This window comes from Falco punctatus, assembly GCF_963210335.1.
Source record: "Falco punctatus genome assembly, chromosome: 10".
In the NCBI taxonomy this organism is placed as follows: domain Eukaryota; kingdom Metazoa; phylum Chordata; class Aves; order Falconiformes; family Falconidae; genus Falco; species Falco punctatus.
Window position 1 is genome coordinate 9,550,024 of NC_137590.1, and position 26,596 is coordinate 9,576,619.

Sequence of the window (26,596 nt, forward strand, 5' to 3'; positions counted from 1 at the left end):
TTGATGTTAGTAAAACAAAACACTTTAAAAATATTCATAATACATTTTCCAGGCAAAATAAGAAAAAAAATCCAATCAGATAATATCTTTGAGGTGTTTCACATTAACCTTGAAAGGCAGGAAATTGGCATATTTTATATTGATGGGAGAAGCTCAGGAAATACAAAGTGAAGCCTATGAATAATGAAACATGTTAATGTTTCTTATTCTAAAGGGTGATCTGCACCTGACAGATTGCTTTTACTCTCTCAACATTAACAGTGTTGCTAGAGGGGAAAAAAACCCAACCCAACCAAAAGATTAACAGGATAGTATTTTTCCCCATCATATTTCAGGAGACCTTGATCCAAGGCTGTTTTTCAAGCACAACAGCAGACCCCCTAAATTTCTGCAGATTTTGGATCAATGTTGTAATGCATTTCTGTAGCATACAGAATGGCAATGATGAAGAGCAAAGAAGAATCACAGCATTCCAGAGATGCAATAGCATAATTTAAGATTGTTTCACAGAAATTCTAAAAAAAGGAAAAAGTCAACAGCAGATAGTCTTCCTTGAGCTCTTCTGTGTAATAAAACTGTGCTAATTTACACCAATGCAAGCAAGAGAAGAAGGAAGACCAATAAGTTATTTTTAAAAAAATGAAGTAAACTGGTTGATAATTAAAATAATACAATACTTAAAAAAAATAAAAAAGTAGATCCAGGTCTGTAACTTTTAGTCACCCAGATCATTGCACAAAGCTGATGTATAAAACAAGGAGTAAGCATCACAAGACAAGACCTTCTATATTTAGGATGCTTTTAGAGAAATAATTCATAAAGATTAACCTTAGCGTCATAGGACATAATTAAAATAGGAAGAGTGAGAAAATAATTTTAGTATTGATTAAAAAAAGGAAATTCTGAAAGGTCACCTTCCAATACATCTTCTGCTTTGCTCTCAGGTTGAAGGAAACCTTATGCCTGAACACAGAGCCTGTGTTCTGTCTCTCATTGCTGAATGTAATCATTCTGGATATCTTGACTTGCAACAGGTGAGGGTTTGACGCTCAGAAAAGGTAACAGTATTTGTTAATGAAACTGTGATATTTCTGAAGCATTTTTAAAGCCATAAAGAATATAATGTAAAGGTCACATCCAAAGTTTTGGTTTAGCTTTTATGAACATAAAATGAAAGAAATGAAATGAGAGTAAGAAAAATTATTTTCACAGCTTCTGTTAAATTGCAGTGAACAGTTTTCATTCTCACTTTCATTTCTCTTCTATGGAGTTTCCACCTAAATGATCCTTTCCTCTGCAGACAAGTAAATCAGTGAAGTAAAAATTATTCTAGCTGTGTGTATTTAGATTCACTGCCTAAGCTGAGGTACATGCAGGAAGTAAAACAATAGCAAGAGAGGTAGGAAAAAAAATTGAACATAAAAACACTGATCATTTTAAGAAAAGGAACACACCTGAAAAAAAGCATTAAAAAAAATTCTGATAAAATGAATAGATAAGTAAAGTAATATGTAAATATATAAAGCTCAATGAGCATGTAGCACTTTTCTTTCAGTGATGTTTACATTTCAAAAGCTAGAATTGTATGGAAGCAGGTGACAACAACCCATCACCAAAAGATGAAGAAATCTGGGCACTTACTTGGTGACTGGGGCTTGGGCCATTTACCTCTTCTGAACTGGTTGTCCCTCCATCACCCTTGACTGACTAAAATAACAAAGGATTATAGGACTTCTAACTGGGTTCCTGTTTGAGGCATTAATTCAATATGAAAACATGAGTCAAAAAACATGAGGTTTGATTTAAGGATACTCTTTATAACACTAAAACAAACCCAGACATTTCAGAAACTCTACCAACACTTTTAAATACCCACATCTCCAAGGCAGTTTTTTGCTAGTCCTTTTCTATGTGAAGTGATTGTCTCTTGCAAGTCAATTTTCCCATTAAGGCCTGAGAAATATGAATGAGGTCTCAGTGGACCAGAGATCATATCAGCCAGTAAACAAGACAGTGCTATCAGGCCTGCCGCTGTAGTTTTCTAGGAAAGAGCTTTTGCTTGCTTTTCAGAGGCAAATCTGTCTTATAAGATCTAGTGGGACTGCCTTTCTATTTAACCATCATCCTAAGAGCATATCCTGTGAATAATTAAAACCCACTCGGCTTTACAGATATATTTTTATATTTTATGATCCGCATCCATTTTTCCCAATTTTTGCTTTCCAGTTTATGCCTTCTGTCTATATAGATCTAAGTAATGGCCCTTCTTGGTGCCCGCTGTTCCCAGCCCAGACAATCAGAGCAGACCCTGAGGCTGCAGCACTGGCCAGTCATTCAGAGCAAACCATGACTCTGAAATATGTTTTTAAGGTACGGTCCTCTGTTTCTATCTAGATTTCAAAATGACAAAAACTTGGTTGACAAAACTAGCTCAATGAGTAAATATCACAACATTTGTGACAATTAGATTAAGGTTTAGTTACAATTAGTGACATAACAAAATAAATAAATACATTCATTTAATTAAAAAGTACGCTAGAGGATTCAACATGGTATTCTCCTGAGTACCATGTAAGATACAATGCTTAGCAGTAAAGCATAAAATAAATTCCAGAATTTCAAAGTGCCCAAATTTAAATGTCATTTTTCATTGCATGAGTTCAATGAAAACAATGAAAGGATGTGACTTTTGTTCTAAAGATAGATCAGGAGGATTTGTGGGTTTCTGTAGCTTGTAGGTTTGTTACTTGAAGCACAACAGTATCAACTCGATCCTGTGTGTGGTGTTATTGCAAGGACCTATTTCAGTCTCTGATTTCCCCTATAAACCCACAGAAAATCAATACATAGAAGCAGCATGATAGAAAGCTAAACCACTTCATGACAATTCATTACTTGTCACAAATTGTGGGAAGAGTGCTCTTTCTGGAACATGCTGCTGCTCAGTCTCTTGCATGTTTATGCTTGTGACTATGTGTAAGAGGTTGCAGAAACGGAGGGGAGGAAGCGCTGTGTGGTCTGTCTGAACATTACAGGATAGAAACTCAGCCCAGAGTGCATGAAGATACATTGTGATAAGATCTAGTTTGCATTTCTATTTCAGTAAGTCTTTAAATGCCTTCAGAAAAAAAAAAAAAGTTTATGCTATAACAGCAGTCACCTTGTTACTTTTTTTTTTTTTTTTCTAAAAAAAGCACCAAACCAACAACAAAAAACCCAATTAAAATTACCAGAAAAAAAAAAAAAAAAAAGAAACCCCCCTGCTTTAGCCAATTAGTAATCCGTGGTTTGGTCTGTCTCCTCACCTCCCAAAAATAAATAACAGTGTAAAGACCTTGAAGTCTCTGCCTAGACAAAGTTCCCTCTTGCCTTCACTTAAACATATGCTTAAGGATCACAAGGATTTCTCTCTAGAGCACTGCTGACCTCTTATCCTTGCCTTTGGTCATTTAGGACTGCTGCTGCTGCTGAAAGCTTCCTGAAAGGGTTTTCTGTTTTCTGCAGTAAGGGTGGATCAGCATATCTTTAAATGGAGGAGGGTGGGGACAGGCAATAGGCTTACTACATTTTCATGAATAATGAAGAAAAATTAAGTTGGGACAACATAAAATAGTTATTCTTGATGCTAAATGCTATATATTACACAGCACAGACACTACAGACAATTTGAAAATAATATTTTTTTTGTTATGCCAGAAAGATATATTTTCCTTGAGAGTTGAGAGCATCTTCCTTAATCCAGAAACAGGAGTTTTTTTTTTGTTGTTGTTTTTTTTTTTTTTGTTTTTTTTTTTTTTTTGACAAAGACCATACTCAACACTATCTCAGACTAACTGTGCTACCAGTCAGCTTCCCAGCTGAGGACAAAGGCTACACCCCCAGTTTACAGTCAATAAGTCTGCTCATTCTGATTTAATAAAAATAAATAAATAATAATAAAAAAGCAGCCATTTTACATCCTTCTCATCTCCACAAAAATATCTCAAAACAGACATTTTGAAAGGATTTATCTTACCTAGCTTTGTATCTGTTTATACTGTATGGAGAAAAGCAGGAACTTTATAGGCTCATGCCATCTGACATCCTAAATTCTAAGGGGCTCTCAGACCTGGGCACCTCTTACTCGGTGCCTTTAAAGGGAACCTGGGTGACTAGCTCAGGTGTAGCCACTTCTATCAAGTCATTTACACTGGGTCTGATGTATCCCACCCTGTAAATAATAAGATAGCTATTTGATTTTAATTAATGAGACATGAGTGACTTTCATTTGGAAGCACAGGATTTCACTCACATTCACGTAGGTGTGGGTTAGTTAGATAAAAAAGCAGTAGTATTTCTTCATCTTTTATTGATTCATGGGGCTTTAAACTAATACTTTATATATTTCTATAATTTCCCAATAGCTTTTGTAGCATTAGTTAACCCTCTCCCATTTTAACCACAGCAATGACTTCTGTGACCTTTGCAATTGCAAACAATTTGTCACAAATAAGAAGGGATGTCTGTACTGAGCAAGTCAGTGGGCAACCTTCGAGACTCATGCTGTCTTTTCCAAAATAAATTATTCCTAGTTCTTGCAATGGCTATCCTTGTGTCAATAGTGGCAACTATAGGGCTATGGATCTAAATGTCTATTTGCTATCAGCCTGTGCTTGTACTTTCTAAGCAGAATTTGTCAAAACTGGGGCACATGGAGAATAACAGACTCGCCTGTCTGAGGCTCACAATAGACTGAAATACTATTAAACAATCTCTGAGTCCCAGTTTTGAATTCTAAGAATATAAGCTACATTTTCTTAGGCACGTGGGTGGTTGACCTGTGTAACATAAATGTGGATGTTACCAGAATACCTTGGGATCATCTTCTGCGGGTAGAAGAGAAACCCAGTAAACCCAGTAAAGTAGTATAAAATTAAGTCAGTCTCTTTCAACAGCCAGAGCGATAATCCATCTATTGCCAGAATGGAGACTAAACAACGAAGTGTATCAGTAAACAGAAGCCTGGATTTTAGCAAAGTCCTGCCACATTCCTTCTCACAACAAGCATGGTTTCTTTCAGAGACCATAAGTACCTGTGCTTGTCCAGATCCTATCTTACAAGAATTCCTGGCCCACTCCATCTGCAGCAAGGCAGGAGGAGTGCTCCAAGAGGACCTGCTGGATCAGCCAGTGACCTGCACCACGTGGATGGCATGCTTTGGACAGGCTCTGATGCCACTTTAAGGCATTTCCCATACCTCCAAGAGTCTCCTGCCCCTGTCACCATGGGAGGTAGAACGCCACAGGGTACATTTAGGCATTGGCTGAGGTTTGTCCAGATTTGCAAGTGAAAGAGGTTGAACAGATGCAACCACATGAAGACATCATTTTATCCCCCATGCTTCAGGTAAGAGGTGCTAAGAACCGCGTCCCTCACACAGGCAGAAAGCAGAAGGGGATGGTGTGATGTCAGGCCCTTTGCTGTGCTCCTTAACTGTACGTTCACGCTGTGGCTGGAGCTGCAGTGTAAACTCTCATATGTCCGAGTTAGTTTAAAACTAACTAGCATTAGTATGAACAGCAGACTAATGACATTAGCATGAGGACCAGGGAGGCTGCAAATGGCAGCTCCCCAAAATGTGCAAATTACCGAGCTCTGAGCTCCATGGTGCCAGAATTACACCACTACCAGGCTGTGAGCTAGCTATTGCAGAGCTGGCTCGGCAATTCCTCCCCTTTACGGCTGTTACTCTAGGGTAGTCAGACCTCAGGAGAAAACTGCAGTGGAAATGGACATTTTCTGCGGGGAAATGATACCTTCCAGTATGCAGTCTGCCAGTATAACCGTTCTGAGCAGAAGGACCTTATCTCTACAATACCCATCTCGGCTCTCAGCCCCACAGCACTGGAGCCTGGCGCCTTTTCCTTGCCAGAAAAGCCTCTCTTAGAGTCTTAAACATTTCATGCATTTTCAGCGCTCACCACTAGTTCAAAAGCTTTACAGAGGGTGGCTGTTTAGCAGTGGCTTAAAATCCTTCTGTCTGCCTTAGGAATCAGAAATACTGGTTGACCAGTCAGCACAAAGCTGTAGGTAGGGCAGCTGCATAGCTCTGATGCGCGCAACAGCATGGCAGTGGTCCAGTAATCCAAAAGTTATTCAGAGGAAACAGCCTGGGACATACTTCAAGGCCAAAAATATATTAAAGTAATCCATGATCTGTTTGCAAATTGATAGCCAAAAGCAGAGCAAATAAATACTAAAGGTTTCAAAAAGCTGCAAAACCAGTTACACAGTTAATACAATTCTGTTTCCCATGTGGGTAGATGTTTGCCTACACAATAGTTCTGTCTTTCTAGGCTAAAATCCGGACTAAACGCCTGCTCTGATTACATCTAGGCTTTTAACACAGCCCTGTTTTCTCCCATGGTGACTAAGGCAGGTGTGGAACAGCTTTATTATTTAATTGGTGCTATATTTTTAAAGTAAGGTGACATGATTTGAAGTCATGGTTGCCATAGGCGTCTGTGTTTGATATGCATTGCTCCTGAGTCACCTTCTGCATGCCTAGCATGTGCCACAGTGACAAGCCTTTATGGAGGATGACCACAAGCCCCCTTGGATTTAGGAATAAAGTTGAGATTTTCCCAAACTGACTAATTTTGTAAAGTCATATGTGAAATTAAAGGCCCATTGGGTGCACAGTTCTTGACTGGTATTAAGAATTTTAGCTTGGATCCTCAGATACACCAGAGTGGCTATGTAGTAATGTAACTCTAAAGAACAAAAAGTAAAGGCACCCATCATGGGTTGGGCTGAGGCTAGCAGACAACTGAAAATAAACACCAAACATTTAGAAATAAAAAAAATAAATCAGGATTTGGGTTGTTGTGTGTACCTTCTATAGCCTGACTCACAAATTTTAACCTTTGACTATGTGGCTGCTCACAGCGGTATGTACCAGCAAGCAGTCAACCTGGGCTATGTATTATGTAGTGTTATAAGAAACTGTGATTTTTCCATTTTAATGTATAAGCTACTCTGACACCCACACCATGTAGCTGCCTGAAAATAAACAGCATTGATTAAAATAGAAATCTTCCATACACATTTGTAAATCTTGCCAAAATAGATCAATTGCTATATAAATCCTCAAGGCCTGCGATAATTTTAATCAGGGAAGTGTTAGTTCTAGTCTTGGACTATTTTTTTCCTTGGCTACTTTTCTAGAGTCTTTTGAGGAATTCTGTCTGGCTGTTGTTTGTACACAAATCCACCAGGACGGCTTCATGCCTGTGACTGGAGGATGATACCATAGAATCGTGTTGGTTGGAAAAGCCCTTTAAGATCGAGTCTAGCTACGTTATCACCTCAGTGCTTTCCTTCTTCCCTTCAGTCTTCTTCTGGGAAGGATTAGATTCATCTTCGTGCCTTTTTTTTTTGACTTGTCTAGCATATAACACCTTTGAAGCAGCAACCGTATGCTTTTACACGCCAGCGTAGCTAACCCAGGTAAGCTGCCAAAAACGTGTTAACTGCTAAAAAACACGACTCGCTCTAGCCAGCACAGCACTGCAGAGCGCAGGGACAGCCGGCGGGTGGGCTGCCTCAGCAGCGGGTGGGCTGGCCCAGCAGCACCAGTCCCGCTCTCCCATCACCCCGAGGAAACGGCTGGCGGAGCTGAAGGGCTTCCTCGGCGGCGCAAGTCCCGCGGGCTGCCCCGCGCCTCTCGGCGGCGCTTCCCGGAGGCGCCACGAGGCGGAGCTGCAGGACGGGGCGCGGGGGGGCGCGGGGGGGCGCGGGGGGGCGCGGGGGGGCGCGGGGGAGGGGCGCAGCCCTGCGCGCACCGCGGGGAACGGGCGCAGCTGCGCCTCTGCGCTCTCACAGCCGTTGATTTTCAGCAGGTTTTCCAGGAGTTGCCAGCCCAACCGTGCAGCGAGCGCATGGCTCCCAACCCTGGCAACTGCGCGTCTTGCTTACCAGCTTAAAAAACTTCCTCAGGTTGGCTTTGGGGGTTTTGCTTTCTTCTCTGCGGGGTTTCACTTCTGCGGCTTCTGGGCTTTTAACCTCTTCTTTGCCAGGAGCCACTGCTTCTAAAGAAGCGTCCGCTTTTTCATTGCTTACAATCTCTGCTTCTTCCGACGCATTCTGGGGTTATTTTGGAGAAACATTAAGAAAAAGAAAAAAAAGTATCAGTGAGGTTTGTTGTGGTTTTGTTTTTGTTTTGCCCTTTTTTTTTTTTTAAGAGATTACAATCAAAGTGCTTCAGCAGTGCAGTAAGTTGGTACATCAGGAACAAATACGGCACAAAAGCATTCTCAGCTTCACTGCATCTGTACGTGTTTCTTCAGGAATTTGATTCATCCTCATTTAAAAAAAGCATAGAAGCTGGTGGGATTTTAAGTACTGGTTTAAACTGAAGAAATAGCCTTTCTTGAATTGCAGTACCACTTCCCAAACAGAATAATTTTTCTTTGATCACAATTTTAAAAGAAAATTTAAACAAAATTACATATTGTAATATGTGCCCTGAGTAGATGACACTCACATAAAACCAATGAAATGAGCAAGATCATAGCCAGGAGTTTGCACACAAAAGCAGGAATAGGATTAATTAAAACACACCGTGGACACTATTAATCGTTAAAACTGTTTGGCACCCTTCTTTGTGAAATACAGAAGTACAGCTTTCTCAGGCTGGTCACATTTGCAACGCCAGCTCCTCTTCCCAGTTGCAAAGATATAAATGACTTCTTGAGGTACAAGGTAGTTAAGTAGCTCATCTATTACTTTGCTTAATCCCATGGGTCACAGTCACCCTCTTTGATAGTGTTGACCCTCATTTGAGTACAAGAAAAGCTGCTGGGTACTCAGCAACGTTGCCTTTGTAGAAGGATTTTGGGTCCCACTGAGCTTTTGTGAATTACTGGAAAGTTCCTTCTATTATAACAGTACTTCAATCAGAGGCATGTGGTTTGTAAATGCCTCTGAAATATGGATTCCCCATAAGATTTATTGATTAATCTCCTGCATGTCTCATTCCACAGCCTTCTCAAGGCTATCCTGGGAGTGCTCGATGTGTTTAACTGAACAAGACCTGTGTGGAGCAGAATACGTGAACAGGAGGCACATTTCTGCTGTCAGAGGTGGAGGCACAGCTGGGTGGGAGGCTGAACGTGCATTTCCTTCGCTGACTATTCTGCCTTTTATAAATGCCCTGGTAAATATCATTCTCCTGTGCCCTCAAGGACCACTAATTAATCCCCATACCATGGTAACTGTATAAAGAAGTATCTTCCTTTCTCCCGTGAAAAGAAGCTGTTATGCTAATAACCAGGTATTCTGACCTGGAGCAAGCCCTTTATCATTTTGCAGCCTACACAGAAAGGTGCAGAACATGAAAGCAGGGTAAGTTGCACCCTCAGCCTCCAATACTGAATCAAACAGAAGCAGTTTCTCTAGGTATTGGCATTTCAACACATGCTGCTGCTTAAAAATACAAGTTACAGCTGAAATATATGCTATGGTTACTGTAGGAAAGAACTGCTGTAAATAAATCTCAGAATGATATCTCACAGTTTTTACATATCCTTAGAGGAACTCACACTTAATTCATACTCATAGTTATTTTGACCAAATTAATTTTAGCCACATGAACATGAAAACAACTTAAAAGATAATACCAGAGATTCACCCCAGGCCCGGATCCTTACTCAGATCGGCAAAAAATGGATGCTTCCTCCAGCAACAGCAGCTTAAAGTACTGCTGCCCTCACACACTTGTCCAATTGTCTTCAACTTGGTGATTCCCATGTAGTATCTTTGGTTTAATAGCCCTTGATGGATTTTTTCCTACAGAAATTTAGCTGAACATTTTCTCAGTTGATATAAATTCCTGACATCCAGCATAGTCCTGTGGCAAAGGATTTTACAGCGAAAGTGTGTTTGTTTTTTTTAAAGTAGTTTGTTTTTGTTAGTCATCAAATCATTTTATTTGATACTCTACTGCTTTTATTTTGAGCAACGACTGATCTTTCTTGTTCACCTTTTATGTTACAGTAGTCGTTCTGTAGGCTGCTGTCACCTTCCTTTCTGCCAACTCCTTTCTGAGCCAAAAAATAAATAAATCCTAATTTATGTAGTTCTTCATACAGAAGCCATTCAATTTATTTGTGCCTTTTTTTCCTCAGTATTATACCTTTTAGTTCTATCATATTCGAGTTGAAGGGGACCCCACATGCAAGATAGGGACTCACCATGGACTTCTACAGCAGCATGAGAGATTTTGCTTTGTTCTGTACTCCTCTTTTGTGGAAGAAATGAACATTTTGGGGGTGGGGTAGGGGGGAGAAGAATGATGAGGGAATAAATATTCCTTGTCCCCTGCTGCCTGTGATGACTGCAGCATAGCCCGCTTCCCCATGGAATTGTAGATTTAATTTATATTTATGAACATTTTTGAGATAATCAATCTGTAATAATTTTAATCTATATTTCTGCCTATTCACACATACATATAATCAATTCACCATCTATTTGCTTGAAGGAAATGATTCATTGCATGAGTTGAAACAGTGGCTCAATAAAGCAGCAACCTAGCTTCTGGGAGCTCATCACTCAAAGATTACGGTTTGGGATCATATTACTGCTGCGCTCCTACAGCTGCAACCCAAATGAGTTTTGTCTCTCAAGCTCTGTCTATGCAATAGCGTTGGTGTCACTACTGAAAACAAATGTGTCCTGGGGCGAAATGCCAAACTCTGAAAAGCACTGTCTATTTAAATAAAGCAAAGAACAAAGTGATAGTCAACTATTCAGATAAATTGATTTGATTTGTTTAAAGCAATTGGCGACTTTTTGTACATTTCTTCATGGATTCCATGGGAGGCTTTAGGAAAGTTTAAATCCTGTTTTACAGTACCTTTTTTTTTTTCCTTTTTGAACTTAGATATCTAGTGTACTTATGAAGTTATTTTAATTTCATACTTTTAGGCATATCAAAATTGTTGCAGAACTTACAGGTTACCTTGTGTAAGATCTTAGGCTTGCTATTAAAAAATTTATGATAAATTCCTTATAATTAGAATAGAATTACAGAATCATTTAGGTTGGAAAAGACCTTTAAGATCATTGAGTCCAAACGTTAAGCCAGCACTGCCAAGTCCACCACTAAACCACTTCCCTGAGCACCACATCTACATGGTTTTTAAACACCTCCAAGGATGGTGACCCCACCACCTCCCTGGGCAGCCTGTTCCAACGCTTGACAGCCCTTTCAGTGAAGACATTTTTCCCAATACCCAACCTAAACCTCCCTGGTGGAACTTGAGGCTGATTCTTCTTGTTACCTGGGAGCAGAGACCGACCCCCACCTGCCTACAGCCCCTGCCGGGCAGCTGTAGGGAGCGATCAGGTCCCCCCGAGCCCCCTCCTCTCCAGGCTGAGCCCCCCAGCTCCCCCAGCCGCCCCCTAGCCCCTTCCCCAGCCCCGTTCCCGGCCCTGGACACGCTCCAGCCCCTCCGTGTCCCTCTGGCAGTGAGGGGCCCGGCACTGAACACAGGATTCATGGTGCGGCCGCACCAGTGCCAAGTGCTGGGGGACAGTCCCTGCCCTGGCCCTGCTGGCCACACCGTCTGGGACACGAGCCAGGCTGCTGCTGGCCGCCTTGGCCACCTGGGCACACCGGGGGCTCCTGCCCAGCCGGCCGGCGACCAGCCCCCCCCCGGCCCCGTCCCGCCGGGCAGTTCCCCCCGCTGTGCCCCCGGCCTGGGCGCTGCGGGGCTGCGGTGCCCACGGGCAGGGCCCGGCACGCGGCCCTGCTGGCCCTCGTACCGTTGGCCTTGGCCCGTGGGCCTGGCCTGCCCAGACCCCCGCGGAGCCTCCTGCCCCCCAGCACATCAACACTGCTGCCCAGCTCGGTGTCACCTGCACACTGACTGGGGGTGCACTCGATCCCCTCGTCCGGGTCACTGGTAAAGACGTGAAACAGCACCGGCCCCAGCAGAGCCCTGGGGACACCCCTGTGCCCAGCGCCAGCGGGATGTGACTCCATTGCCCACCGCTCTTTGGGCTCGGCCGCCAGCCAGGGCTTTACCCAGCGCAGAGACCCCCGTCCCAGCCATGGGCAGCCGGGTTCTCCAGGAGATGCTGTGGGAGACGGTGTCGAAGGCTTTACTGAGGTCCAGGCAGACACCAACCGCAGCTGTTCCCGCATGCACTAGGCAGGTCATCTTGTCATAGAAGGAGATGAGGTTTGTCAGGCAGGACCTGCCTTTCATAACCCCTGCTGGCAAGGCCTGATCCTCCAGTTGTCCTGTACGTACCATGTGATGGCACTCAGGATGATCTGCTCCATAAGCTTCCCCAGCACCGAGGTCAGACTGACAGCCCTGTAGCTCCCTGGATCCTCTTTGCCCTTCTTGTAGATGAGCCTCACACTAGCTAACCACCAGTCTTATGGGACCTCCCAGTTTGCAAGGACTGTTAATAAATTGTCTCCAGGAATCATTCTTGTATACCCATCTCCCTCTCTAAGAATGAATTAACTGATGCTGCAGATTTTCTTTTGCAACTTTGTGATCTCAGAGATATCTCTGGAGGCCTAGTCCAACTGTCTGCTCAAAGCTGTTGAGGAACTTGTCAAGCTGAGCTTTTAGTATCTCCAAGGCTGGAGGTTTCACAATTTTTATACAATCAGATCAGGCTATTCAGACATGCTGGGACAAAAGGAAGCTCTAGAGACAACACATAATCCTCTTCTCCAATAAGACTGACCAAGGTGGCATGTTCTTGGAGACTGATGACACAGGATCATGCTATCTTGCATGCTTCAGAGAGGCAGAGAATGCCTGCACGTAGTGTCTCAGTAGATGGGGAAAACCCCTTTCAGTGAAGGTTTTCTGACATACTTTTAAGAGTTTTTCATTTTTGTTTCCCCCAAGAAACTAGAAGAAAAATTTCCATTTGTGCATCCAAGGGACTTGCCAAAGTGTTTCTGGCAGGAATTGAAAGTGTGATGGGAAGAGCCTGACAACGATGAAGTCAATAAACTTTGAATGACACTACATTAACCTAACCTGTTCTCTAGAGCAATGGGCTCAGTTTCTTTACTCACCTGGGAGAAAACCAAAAGTTATATCAAGTTTTTTATATCAACTGAGGCTGCTGGATTCATGGGTCCAAATTCTGCCTCCAGTTTCCTTAGACACAAATTGTACTAAATTCAGCCGAAGTCAGCAGCTATTGTTGTTATGCACCACAGAGACAGAAGTACCGTTAGGTTATTTGATTTTTGTTTTTTGAAGGCACTCTGCCAAGCTTAGAAAACATTTCAAGATACATTTGTTTGAAGTAAGATGAGTGCCATCCTTTGTTCTTCTTATTACAGAAAATACCTTTGTTTTCTTCTTCGAAATATTTTAATTTATCATTGCTAGTTGTGTTTTATAGGAGTATTTTACTAGGCTCTTTATTTCACTGTGTTTGGGAAGCATTCTTCCATCTCTTGAATGACAGCATCTCTGATTTTGTTTTATTAATGAGCTTACTTAAAACAGTTGTGGTGGAAAGTTTGTGTCTACTCCTTGAGTTGTGATCTGGTTCTTACAAACCCTCTTACTGCTTTGGGGAACTATTACTACAACAGTTTCTTATCTAGGTTTCTGACCATACAAATTGTCACCTTATGAGAGCGTAACTTATTTTGTGACCTGGATAACTTTGATAGGAGTTTTCGTTTTGCTTGCTGAATCTTTCCTCAGAATTGAGGTAAACACTATACCCTGCTTTGATCTTGTACTGGAGTCTGAACTGGTACTCTGCACTGCATTTCATTAGACACAAAGAACAGTTCTTCTGTTTTCCCTGGGTCATACCTTCTTTATGAAGCAGGTTTTCTTTTATCTTAACAATATATATGGGAGATGACCTTTTGCTCAAGAAATTTCCACTTAAAAGAGCAGTCATGCTTGACATTTGTTCCTGCTGCTTGCAGACTCACAGGCGGGAAGCAGGGAGGGTTAGAGAGGCTTTAACCCACCCTCCTGCCCTCCTTTGCCAATGCGAAGACGACAGAGGTTGCTGCAGTTAAGGTAGCTCAGCTTCAGCCATGGACGTGCTCTCAGACCTCCGCCCTGAAGCCCCCTGTGACCTGCAGCTGCTGCACGAAGGTGCCACTGGGCAGATCTGTAGCTGTAACAGCTCAGACTGTTAACCGATTAGTGTTAACAACGGGCAGCTTATGGTTAAGCCACACTGGTCTGTAAACATCCCAGGAGTGTGGTTCTGACTCACAAGTCCCATTGGTTTTATTTGCTGGGTTGAGGCGGTTAGAGGTCCCCTCTGCTGTAAGGGTGGCAGCCGTGCTGGTACTCAGGTGGTGAAACGGCCACCAAAAGCCTGTTGCTCATTGTCCTCCTCACTCCCTCAGCCAGGGGCAATTCTCTTTCAAGTTCCTTCATCCATTTATCCAGCCAAAAATGGCCAGAATCTTCTCCTGTCCTGCATGATAGACGGTACATCCCAGGATGGGAGCAGGGAAACTACTGCAGGAACATGGCAGGTCCTGTGCAATTGTGACATTTATCTCACACACTCCACCCAAATATTTATCTTTGCTTTCCTATGGAAGAACACAGTTGCAAGCTCAGGAATAGAAAGTGTTATTCTGCTTCACTTACTAGCTAACCAGTTTGCTGTTTGTGTTAACAGTAGATAAATATCCCTCAGTAAAAAGGGCATGATTTTTCTGCGTTTGTATGGCAACAGAATTGCAGTAGCTTAAATTTTGGATTTTAAAAAATATATCCGCTTTAAAGATAATTCACAGAGCACTTGAAATAATACTCCCTCAATCATTTTCCTCCATCATTCACTGGCCTGCTTTGATCAGATATAAATGAAGTGTCATGTTTCTCTGCCCCAATCAGATATCTACAAGGTCTTGAAACCAAGTTTCCAACACAAATATTGGAAACTACTAACTGTATTATTCTATTAATATTCCTCAGCATTTGCAAAAAACAAACAAAAACCCCCAACCCAAACCCAAAAGCTAGCATGACAAACATTTAAGTAGCAGTTATGACAATTTTGTGCAGACTGATCAGGAAATGGGGCAAATACAGTCAAAGTGGTTTCCATCTGAGGAGCTGAATAAGGATTTTTTTTTTCTTTTAGATATTTTTTTATCTGTAGTCAGAGCAGCAGCATTAACTGCAATGTGTTGACAGGCACTTCATTAACTTTACTTTGAAGTGAAAGCTCATCAGAAGATAGATATCTAAGAGACTGCCTGGAAAGAGAGGATCTGGATCTGAATCCTGGATCTATTGAGTGTTGTGTTTGCTATTTGTTAGTTCAAAAGGAAAACTACATGTGACTCTGCATCATACACCTATTTAGAACAGTTGCTAGCTTCGATTCTCTGTCCTAGCAAAAGGGCAGTACATTAAGTGTGCCAGAAAGAAAGATAAAATCATTGCAGAAAAAAAGACAGAATCTTCAAACCAAGCTGAGTTTGAGGCTAACCTGTAGTCTAAGGATTTTTTTTTTATTATTTTATTTTACATCTATCATCATTTTTTTTTAGCTTCAAGCTGACTGGGTCACCAGGGTCTTTCATCAAAGGAAATACAATATTATTCTCTGTCAAGAAAATCCAGTAAAGCAACATCAGCCTTTTATAGGTAAGGATTCAATGCTCAAGCAGGCACGTTTGTTTTTTTTTTTTTAATTCTTAGGACCAAATTCACTTCTCTGCTGCAGAAATTTACTCCAGAAAAGCAGAAAACTTGCAAAAACATTTGGTCTCAGCATGATTCCAGACCAAAGAAGTTCTAACTAAGCAGAACTGGGCTCCTTTTACAGAATTCAGATTTCACATACTATTATAGCTCAGTGCATTTGCATAAATTATTTAACTAGCCCTTAATATTTCTGGTAGCAACCAAAACCTGCTTGGAGTTGTAGTTCCATTCAATGAATTGTCCTGGTTTCAGCTAGGGTAGAGTTAATTTTCTTCTTAATAATACCTGGTGCAATGTTGTGTTTTGGATTTAGTATGAGAATAACGTTGATAACACACAGATGATTTTAACTGTTGCTGGGTGGTTTTTATACTGTCAAGGGCTTTTCAGTTTCCTAGGGCTGGCCAGCCAGAGGGCTGGAGGGGCACAAGAAACTGGGAGGGGACACAGCCAAGACAGCTGACCTCAACTAGCCAAAGGGGTATTCCATACCACGGGACATTGTGCTCAGTATATAAACTGGGGGGAGTGGGCTGGTTACTGCTCAGGGAATGGCTGGGCATCGGTCAGTGCCTGATGAGCAATTGTACATCACCTGGGTATTTTTTTTCCCTTTTGGATTTTATTCCTCTCTCCCTCCCTATCCTTTTCATTATGGTTGTTGTTATTATATTTCAATGATTAACTTGTTCTTGTCTCAACCCATGAGTTTTACCTTTTTCCCAGTTCTCCTCCCAGCCCTGCTGTTGTGGGGGGAGAGAGCGAGCAGCTGTGCGTACTTAGCTTCTGTCTGGGGTTAAACCATGACACTGACATAAGCAGCTGCTACTGATGTAGGATAAATTTAACACAGCATTATGAACAAACATAAGTGAAAGACAATTTTGGTACAAGTTTTACACCCCTGAGATGTTTGAGATCCCAGGACTTCACATGAAGATTGTTATAAGGTTAAAGAAACACAGGGTAGGTACTTAAAACTAGTTTAGCTTAGCTGTAATGCAAGATATAGGGAACTGGTGCTCACTGTGGGCAGAACCTACATTACAGAGCAGTAAAATAGCTATAACTACATTAGTTTGGTTTAATCTTTCAAATTAAGGTTTTGAAATCTTACCAAAACCTTATCAGTTTTTTTTTTTTTTAAATCAACCATCATTACCAATTTCTCCTCCACAGGAATGATTTTCCCTATTATTCTGCAAGAATACGTTCCCTTCTTAGATGCTTTTTCTTTTTCAAGCACAAAAGACCTTGTTACTTTGTTATGAAATTACTGAAGTTCAGACCAGCTTTATTACTTCCAAATTTATGCTGAAACTACATACAACCATCTGCCAGACGTTCAGCATACATCCTGCTTCCCATCCCTGTTTTCAAATGCGCCAGGCTACTCAGAGGAGAAGGTTTCTGTAGCAGTAACTAGACAAAAAAAATCCTTCTCCCTCTTCTTCACAACTTTCCTTTCATTCTAAATACCTGATTTGCCTCATTCCGCAGGAAATCAAGTCCCAAGTTACAAATGTTTCAAGCTTAGATTGTTTTCATGCATGTTTATTCTGTAAATATCTAAAGACCTTAGTGGTTTTTTTTTTTTTTTTTAATATAAGTAACATACCCAAACTGTATCTCTAGCACCACTGCTCAGTAGGGAAATACAGCTAAAGAAGCTGCAGGGCTAGCTGCTCAGTCAGCATCTGTGCGTTTGGAAGTAGTTCTTTTCTGGGATTTGAACTTGAACAGAAGCCCAGGAAAGCAGTTATTCAACATACAGTGATTCAGTGAAGTTTAATACAGCTCTTCCCTTAAATTAAATGAGAAAAGAATTATCCTTCAGCTTGTAAAACACACAGATCATGAAAACAGGAACCGTGTTTTCAAAGTTAGTCCTAATTTTGGTTAAAATCATTACTTAACCTGAGGAAAAATACTTCTTCCCAAGCAATCAACCTCAGTCCTCAAAATTAAAGACTGATCCGCTCTGGTATGCAACTTTTTCTATTGAGTAAGAATAGACCCACCAGATTCCAGGTTTTCTGACATTTAGAACTAAAGCAAACCTTTCTCATGAAAATGAAATAGGTTTTTATGGTTATATCTCTATTAATGACATAATTTGGTAAAGAATACTATAATCTTCGTGGGGTTTTTAATAAATGTGTTAAGTTGACAGAGTATAACATTTCTTCTTCCATAACAGCACTAAAAAAATACTATAGGCAGGTTTAAAATACTATGTTTTATGAGATTCTTCTGCAGGAGCCCAACTGCTGTTATAACCTGTGTGCATATGTGACTGCCCAAAGCTCACGTATGCATTTGTACATGCATAGCCTGTTGTGCATTTGACACGTGGGATATATGCAACTGTGCAGATTTGACTGCTTTACTGTAACTCCGTATTTAGCAATAACTAGACACTGTGTGAGGATGGAGCTGTGGGATGGACCAGCTCTGAAATCCAGACGTACCTTTTTCCAAAAGAGCTTGCTCAGTGGCATAGGAGTGGACGATGTTTTCTCCTTCGTCACATCTTTGGGGGCTTCACTGGCCACTGCCTGCTGCTGAGCTGCAGGCTCGGGGGCTTTTGTATTCTGCTTAGTTGTCTGCGGCTCTTGAGAGGAAGGGACATTTTTGTCTGATTTTACAGAGGTAACAGGCTGCTGTTCAGTGCTCTAGAAAGAAACATGAACACATAGGCTATTGGAAAGATGTGAAGAACAAGATACCTGCAGCGAGTTGGGGCACCACCTTGTACAGGAGTGCACAGCAGGCCACCGCTGCACAGGACACACAAGGCAACAAGTTGCAGCTTACGGGCTGCATCCCTGTCCTTTCGAATGAAGTAATGTCTTGAACAGAGGAAGCAAATTACATATCAACCCACCCTTCATAACAGAGTTGATTAATTGATAAAGAAATTAAAACACTGTCTGCGAGACTGAAAATGACAGCGAGAATAATTACCCTTTAACTGCATTATTCATACAGATAACTTGAATCATCCTACTCACTTTGGTGTTAGTTGTCTGTTGGGTCTCTTTTGCAGCCTGAAGGGAAACAAAACACAAAGACAAGTCTGTTTCTGGCAGCGTCAGTGCTCACAGTTACACAGTTCAGGAATTGTCTGTGTCACAAATTATTTTATTTTTAGTGAATGTTTGTGAAAGTCCTGGCTCCTGCAACCATGGAAACTGATCTCTGGCAGAGGCGAGGCTGCCTGGAGGGACTGCCAGCTTGCATCCTTCTACCTGCAGCAGCACTGAAGCCTTGTGTGGAACTGCTATGTGCTCACGCTGCTCTGCTTGCAGTCCTCAGCGGCTGTAGAAATATATGTATTTATGTATGGATTCCCAGTTTCTTCAGGTAAGACATTACCCAGGGTTTTAAGATACTAGCAGATATTTTTCTGAGCTGGGTCTGGTGCACAGCTTTCAGTGCACATGTACGAGCCAGAGCTGGGTCTTTTCCACTGCAGGAATTGCATACCAGTCAGGGACGTGCTAACATCACCTTCAGAACGGGAAACTTTGCTTTCTGGGATACAAAACATAGGCAGATGACTGCCTGGAAATGAAGGACACAGAACAGCGGTGGCTTTATAACTTAGAAGCAGGAGTTGCAGCTCTACAAAAAGCCGCTCTGCAGGTGCTGGAGATTGCTTTAGTCCATCCACTCATGCTTTTGAATTTACTCTTTTGTAAAAAAAAAAAAATCATTCACAGTCATGGGCGTCCTGGTTTCACCAAAACACAAAAAGCCAGGATGGATCCAGTTTGTTAAACTCCTTCCCGGCCAGTGGTACATACCAGCATCTATCAATCCTAACACCCAGCATGGCTTACGCTGAAGATGAGTGTCTGAGCAGTACAAAGAGAGGAGCAGCAAGCCACAAACTCAAGTAAACGTGAGTCCAGCACCCCCGGGTTTAGGCAGCCTGCCACACGCTCTGCAGATTTCTTAAAAGAATAGGTGAGAGATATTTTGCAGGAGCCAAGAACTTCTTTTTGTGGTTAGCTCTAATGAACAAGACCCAGAGCAAGCGGTAAGAAGTAGTACAATGCCATGAGCTGGCTTCAATACCAGTGCTGACAATAAGTGATTAACCCTTCTGTTCCGAGTAAAAATTCCATAAATCAGTATGGTTGTACTACCAAACTGGCATGCAATGCAAGGCAAATATACATGGATGTGCATAAAAGAACAGACAGGGACCCAACTGTCAAGTGCCACCCAAACTCAGCCTTTCAGCTCAAATGGCCAAATCACATTGCATCAGCTTATATTATGGATTTATACCAGGATGCATGTTGGTGTTTGAAAACAACATTCACAAATTGCTTTAAAGTTAATACTCATGTAAACACAGGACACTGAAAAACAATGTTTCTGTTAACCTAATAGTCAATCTATACTTAAAGTGTGGAGAAGTGCATTTTGGAAGACTTGCAGGGAAAGAACTTTCAGAGGAGACAGTGAACTGCTTAAAATTAAATATGAGACATACATTAAAATGATAATTTCAAATAAAGGAATTCATTACCTATTCATCCAGTTGACACATCATGCTAAGGCATTTCAAATGAAAAGAGATAAACTTTTTTTTTTTACTAGAGGTGATAACTTTAGTGCTTGCCTGTCACATCAGTGCTCTGATTTGAATTTCCACTTTCAACCAGCCTTACAAGCAAACTGTTGGCACCATTTTAATCCATCTCCTTTATTCTTAATATGTCATAAATGATACCTTAGTTATTGCTTCTGTATTTTGTATGTTGAAAGCAAACTGTGAAAATAAACTTAGAAACAAGAAAAAACTGTTTAAAAAGTAATGACATTTCATAAGATAGATTTTATTGATGTAAAATTTTAGTGCTGTTGCATTCCTTCAAGATAACTGCTTTCATTCCAGACCAAGGCTCTGTTACAAATTCTATCGAACAGCCTAATGAAACCCAATTATCTTTCCCAACAACTCACTGCAAGATTTTGAACTCTTGAAAAGGCTTAGCACCTTAAGAAGTGCTAGCCAGGTATGTTTTTTTACTTGGAAGCCCTAATTGATTATGAACAAGTAATTAATATTTTAATTGTATCAAATATCAAAACCATTAGCTATCAATGCAGTATATACAAGATCTTAACTTTAAGCTGTTGGCAAGAACTGTAGACTTAAAACCATTGGGAAGATTATTATTCCTTCAATAATATACAGATGACATTTTTATCTCAAAAATTAGACCGTGGAAAGAACATTTTTGTTTTGAAAATAGCTTGAAGAACTCCCTTTGACCTGGGCCTTTGATTATAAAGCCCCCTACTCACCAGAAATTCCATGTGGGTGTTTTGAGTGAACATTAAATATTAATTACTTTCCTCCCCCAGTAGAAGGGTCTCTGCTTCTGCATTCTTTGGGCTAAAAAGCTACAATTCTCTGCCTCCCTGCCACAGAATATCATGGCAGATTATCTTCAGAGAATGCAGAAATGCCCAAATACAGGCCTTGAGACCAAAGATTTTTCAGTGAGATATAAATATATATATAAAGGTAAAAGCTAATGTCCTCTGAAGCAATCATTTGCACGAAAAGCGTGCATTTTGAACAATTTAAAAGTATCCTTGAAAACCAGACTTTTCCCCTCCAAACTAAACTTTGGATTCAATAAACGACTACTTTTCTTGTTTTCAGTGAAAAGCAATATTTGTGAAGGGAATTCTCACTTTCTCTGTGCCGTATCTGATGCCCCAGTTCACCAAACCAACATGCACTGGCATGTGGTCAAAATAGGTAAGGCAACGTGGATCATAAAGCCTTAATTGTAGTTGGACTGAACTCTTAAACCTGTCCTACAACTGTAGGCACCATTCATGCCTGCAGAACTCATTGTTTGTCAGTACCTTTTATTTTTAAGTGGCCAGGGAAGTTTAGTCAGCATTAGCAAGTGTAACTGGGAAGCACGTAGCAGGGAAGGTTAGAGGAATTGTTTCAGAATCCTGAATTCACAGATGGTATAACAAGAGAAACTTTGCACATGAAGATCATTTTCATAAGGCATGGCACAGAAATGCTCATGCCATTGATTTCAGAGCATTGCACAGCTGGCCAGATGCTGATTTCAGTCACCAAATAAACAACTTCACTCTGTGAGAGGAGCCATCTGTTACTGCTCAGGGTTCTGCTCATGCTAGTGTTTCATACAGACCTTATGTCTAAAGAGTTTACTAAAAGTACTGTGTCCTAGCTTGGGACTTTCTGCCTTCTTTTTCTTGGCTCCTTTAGCTTGGGATTCTGCTGATGTCTTCGGAGCAGGTTGCCCGCCATGTCCTTTTTCCACTTTTGATCCCTTTTGTACAAGAGCATTTGAAGTTAAGTACTTATTGCAGAGTTCTTTCTTGATCCACAGAAGACATTCAACTACTCACACATGTAGTATCAAATCCAAACATTTCCTTTTTGCTCTCGACAGTAAATAATGTTTTCTTCTGAGCGATTGCTCAGTTCTCCTTAGACTTCCTTTCACATGAGTAGTGAAATAAATATAAAAGCTAAGGCAATCCAGTTGACTCAAAATTAAATCACAATTTGCCCCCTAAAAATCTTCATTCAGTTGAGACTCAGATCCCACAAAGACTGAGACCTCTGTGTTTTAGTTACCGTGAGTAACTGAATTGGAGATTATAGTGTTAAAATAGGCAGATACATAAATCATTGAAAATACCTTCATTCTTTTTATTGCAGTGTTATAGAGACTTGAAAATGTTTTGCATAATGCATTATTCAGGAAAGAGGCAGTATGAATATTCATAATATATGCTACATAAACTATTTCAAGTTTGCACTAGTGTTCATGAAATTAGTTAGAAATGAAAGTATCAGAAAAATAGTAATGATAGACTGATACTAAAAGTATTGGATGAGCACTGCTTCCTTTTCATTCCATTTTAAATATCTGCAGGAGGCATTTAACTTGAACGACGATTCCCAAAACATGTTAGAGACCAGATCTCTAAAAAAAACTAGGCAACACATTGAAAAATCCACTACAAAGGGCTATGAAATAAGGAAACATTGACAGCTTTCTATATGGGGAAAAAGCAGCATCGGGCTATTTTAAAAGTGGTAGCAGACTGCCTGTGGCTCAAGGCAGAGTCAATTACCCTGCTGAGAGGGTAGAGGTGGCCCTGTTCAAGTACGTGGCTTCTCTGCAAGTCTTGGAAAAACCCGAATAGCATTTGCTAAAATGTTCCATTTAACTTTTCACAGAATTGGAATATTTTTTTAATGAAGTACCTTCTCAAAACTTTGCTTTTCAAGTCACTGTTGCTGTCCCCCCCTCACCCCCAGTCTTCAACACAACCTTCTGGATTTGTCAGTGCAGGAAAAAAAACTTAAGTTTTCATGTAATAAAAAATAGGCTTTTTTTTTTCCTTCTTTCACCACCATTTCCATCTTTTCATTAATAAAAAAAGACACACACAAAACCAGAAGCGTGCAAGGTTGCTTAACTGAGCTTCCACATAGAAACAAGTTAACACAAGAGTGTGTTCTATGGTGACTGCGCTGTACGTATGCCCATAACATATGACTAATCGCAGACAATACAGGGTAGCATTCTTCACTCTTCAGTGTCAGGTTTAAAAACAATAAGGTGCCTTTCATTACCTAGTACAAAGGTGGATGTATTTTTTTTTTAACTCACTACTTGCTAGTATCCTGGACTTGACTCCAATCTCCTTTAGGCAATGTATTTCCCGATTTAATTAAGAATCAGACCAATATATAGCAAAGAAATAAAGAATTTTAAAAATATTTCAATGCAAATGACTCAAGTGTTCATCCATCAGGTAATTAGCTTGTCCCTTTGCAAGCTTCATTCTGTTTTCTTTTATACTTGAACAAGGCAAAAAGAAAAGCTTTCAACCAGTAAAAAGCTTTAAAGTGAGTTGACAAAAACTTCCAGGAACTACAGAAACAATCAGCCTATGGCATTTACAAGGTGAAGTATCAAGCCCTGTGGCTGACCACAACTAATCAGGCAGGAGGAAAAGGCCACAGTACAGAACGTAACAGGTATGAGTAGGTGAAGCTGGGGTCTTGCTCTCCAGGACTGTCCCATTCTGTGCCGTTGCATCTTCCCAAAGTGCTTTGTACTGAGAAAAGGCTGTGGCCAGTCACAACAAAATTGGCCACTTCCCCCTGCAGTACACTGTACCATTCCTAGTATTCCCAAACGTACAATGTGGGAACAAGACAGGATCTGCTACAGAAAGGTCAAAGAGGTGGTCTGGGGCAGATCTGATCCAAATGCCACATTGGTTAGTATAAACTTGCAATAGATCAATTACTCCAAGGAAGTATGACTCAACTCGTATTAAACTCCTGTGTTTACATAGATGAAATGACAACCACTAAGGGTGTGCACAGGCTGCTGAAAGCATCCGTGTCTTTAGCCAGCTGATTAAAGCCAGAGGCAACGGCTAATGACAGCATGTTGCTACAAAAATAACACCAACCCAGTTCAGTGTCACTGATGCCTCACACACCTCTGCATTTCAGCAGGAGGGAGCACACTGCCGTGCTTTGCAAAGCTCAAGTGGGCTGTGGCTGTTTCTCAGATTCATGAGAAAGCTTGTCTGTCCTGTTCACCATGGAAGAGCACTGCCGAGAGACACTGGGCACATACTAGCCCTTGCATGCTAAACCCCAGCTCCTCCCTGCCAAGGGGGTGCACCAGCAGCTGAAATGAAAGTGTGACCAGGACTCAAAGGCACAGTGATCCCTGTGCCAGCCAAACCCCGTGAAAGCCCCATGGCACTCAGGAGAGGCTCAGACTGCACAAAGGGGAAAGCCTCACTTAAGAACACGTCTTTACCGTTAAGACAGAAGTTATTTCTCAGGGGAAGAATGACCATTATTTCATTATATGTAACAGCTGATAAATCTGCAGCTTTTCTATACGACAGTTGATAAGTTAACCTTTTAAACATGTTTTTCCTTTAATATAGTGAAAATGTCATTCTTTGTGTCAGGAAGATAGTGAAGATAAAGGAATTCTTCATAAAAAAAGCAACTCCCATTCAACTACTACATAATGAGTTTGCATATCCTGCTAGTCATCTGGATTTGTTTACCCTCGCAGGTGTGATAGCAAACCAAACCCAAACAGCATATTTGTTTCCAAATTACAGTACACCACCACCAACAGTCACCTGTTATAGAAGCACATGGGTGCACATGATAAAGTTTGCAGGTATGCAAACAGGATTGCTCAATTGGATTTTTCAGGAGTTGTTGAAAGAGCTACAAGTCTCACTGAAAGAGTGGAATTTGATAACTGCCTTTTCTGGATATCTTGGGAGACCACAGCCCTGGCTGATGATTTCCGGAATTATTGAGCTATAATCGGGGAGTGGTGTGTATCTCTCACGTACTCACCAAGCTTTCTGGAAAGACTGACCTCACCATTTTAGTACCAGGCTACATAAAAAAATAATTGAATAAGACAAAGGATAAAAAAAGAAAAAAAAAAAAGGATAGAAAAAAGTTGTGCCTACAGTGGTTTTGGCAACATAGTTGCATGGAAAGACTATTTTCTCTTCTAGTGTTTTATTCTTTATGTGTTAATTAAATTTTATCACAGGCATTGCAAGAAAAGCTTTAGTTATTATAGTCATAACAATGTGTAAGGACATCTAATCTGGAAGTTCCTGGTTACGCAGTGATGTTCCTGTAAGCCACTGAAACACTAGAAGATAGAAGGCAGCTTCATAAAAATTGTCTCATTTCTGCTTCTGTTGAAACTATTGTAAATTTTGGCACTAACAGAAAAGGAAAAAAGGGAGAAAAGTGTTTAAACACCTACATTTTTCCATTTTAGAAGATTATGTTTTCAACTTAAATTTTACAGTTTGTTTTTCCACTTTTTTTGGGTGGTGTGGTGGTAATTTCCACAAGTTTGTTAAATGTTGGATCAGTCTGATATTTTCAATATATCTGACAGCAAATGAAAAACATAATAATGAAGCTTTCCTGAATTCACATATGAAGGAACATCACTGCACATGGACACTAAAAACAAGTTTCCTTTTGCCAGTGGAATCCAAGAACATACTGTTTGCAGAGAGGAAAGCAAGAGGCCACATCTGCCTGTTCATGGAGGAGCATTTCTCAGACTGGTCCTGTACCTGTCTAGCCCATGTGGGTTTCAGTTCCCAGTGGGAGCCTCACACACACTTGGAGCCAGCCCGATGCGTTGTATTAGAACAGCTCAAGTGTTCAATTCATGGTGCTTAAGCAACCCCCCTGATCCTCATCTCCGCATGTAAAGGGAAGAATCCTGAGCAGCCAAGGCAGGACAGCGATCCCAGCCGCAGTCCTGCTCAGAGCAGCTCCATTGCCTTCCTGACGTTTCAGCTGCTCATAGGAGCAGCCTGTCCGCAATGACTGCGGCAGAGTCCACACAGGGGTGCTTCAGCCTGGAGAGTCCCAGAGAGGAGGCACTGGGATCTCCTCCTCCTGTTTTTGACTGATTCCAGTGGGAAGCTGGTCCTCGCCTGTTCTCCTGCACCCTAAGGGGTGACCAGCAGTAGCTGTGGCTGCAGAGCCGAGCAGGGGCGTGGGAGCCGGCTCCTGCCCACCAAGCCACAGAGCTGCCACAGGCAGGGGCACCTCGCCTGTCCCCCCACCAGCAGGTGTGGGGACATAAAGGAGACATGCATATACACAACTGGAAATGAAAAACCAGCAGCTTAGCACAGCTCAATGAGCAAGTGGAGTTTTCTGTGGACTCAAGAGGATCTTGCTGCAGGGACCTGTAGTTTTAGATCAAGGACAAGTCAGAGTAATAACTAAAAGCACTACCAGGTTGTTACC

General features: G+C 41.3%; 1 protein-coding gene across 2 annotated transcripts in view; it reads right to left on the reverse strand.

Annotated features, from left to right (window-relative positions):
• The window catches only part of BCAS1 (brain enriched myelin associated protein 1), a 72,519-nt gene that overhangs the window by 11,509 nt on the left and 34,414 nt on the right, over window positions 1–26,596 (reverse strand). For both annotated transcript variants that reach the window (XM_080405244.1, XM_080405243.1), the window contains 5 exons: window positions 21,927–22,067; window positions 18,738–18,773; window positions 18,195–18,398; window positions 7,958–8,125; window positions 1,642–1,707 (listed from right to left, as the gene is read on the reverse strand). In XM_080405244.1, the coding sequence (XP_080261370.1) occupies window positions 1,642–1,707; window positions 7,958–8,125; window positions 18,195–18,398; window positions 18,738–18,773; window positions 21,927–22,067 (615 nt within the window). The remainder of the gene's footprint in view (window positions 1–1,641; window positions 1,708–7,957; window positions 8,126–18,194; window positions 18,399–18,737; window positions 18,774–21,926; window positions 22,068–26,596) is intronic.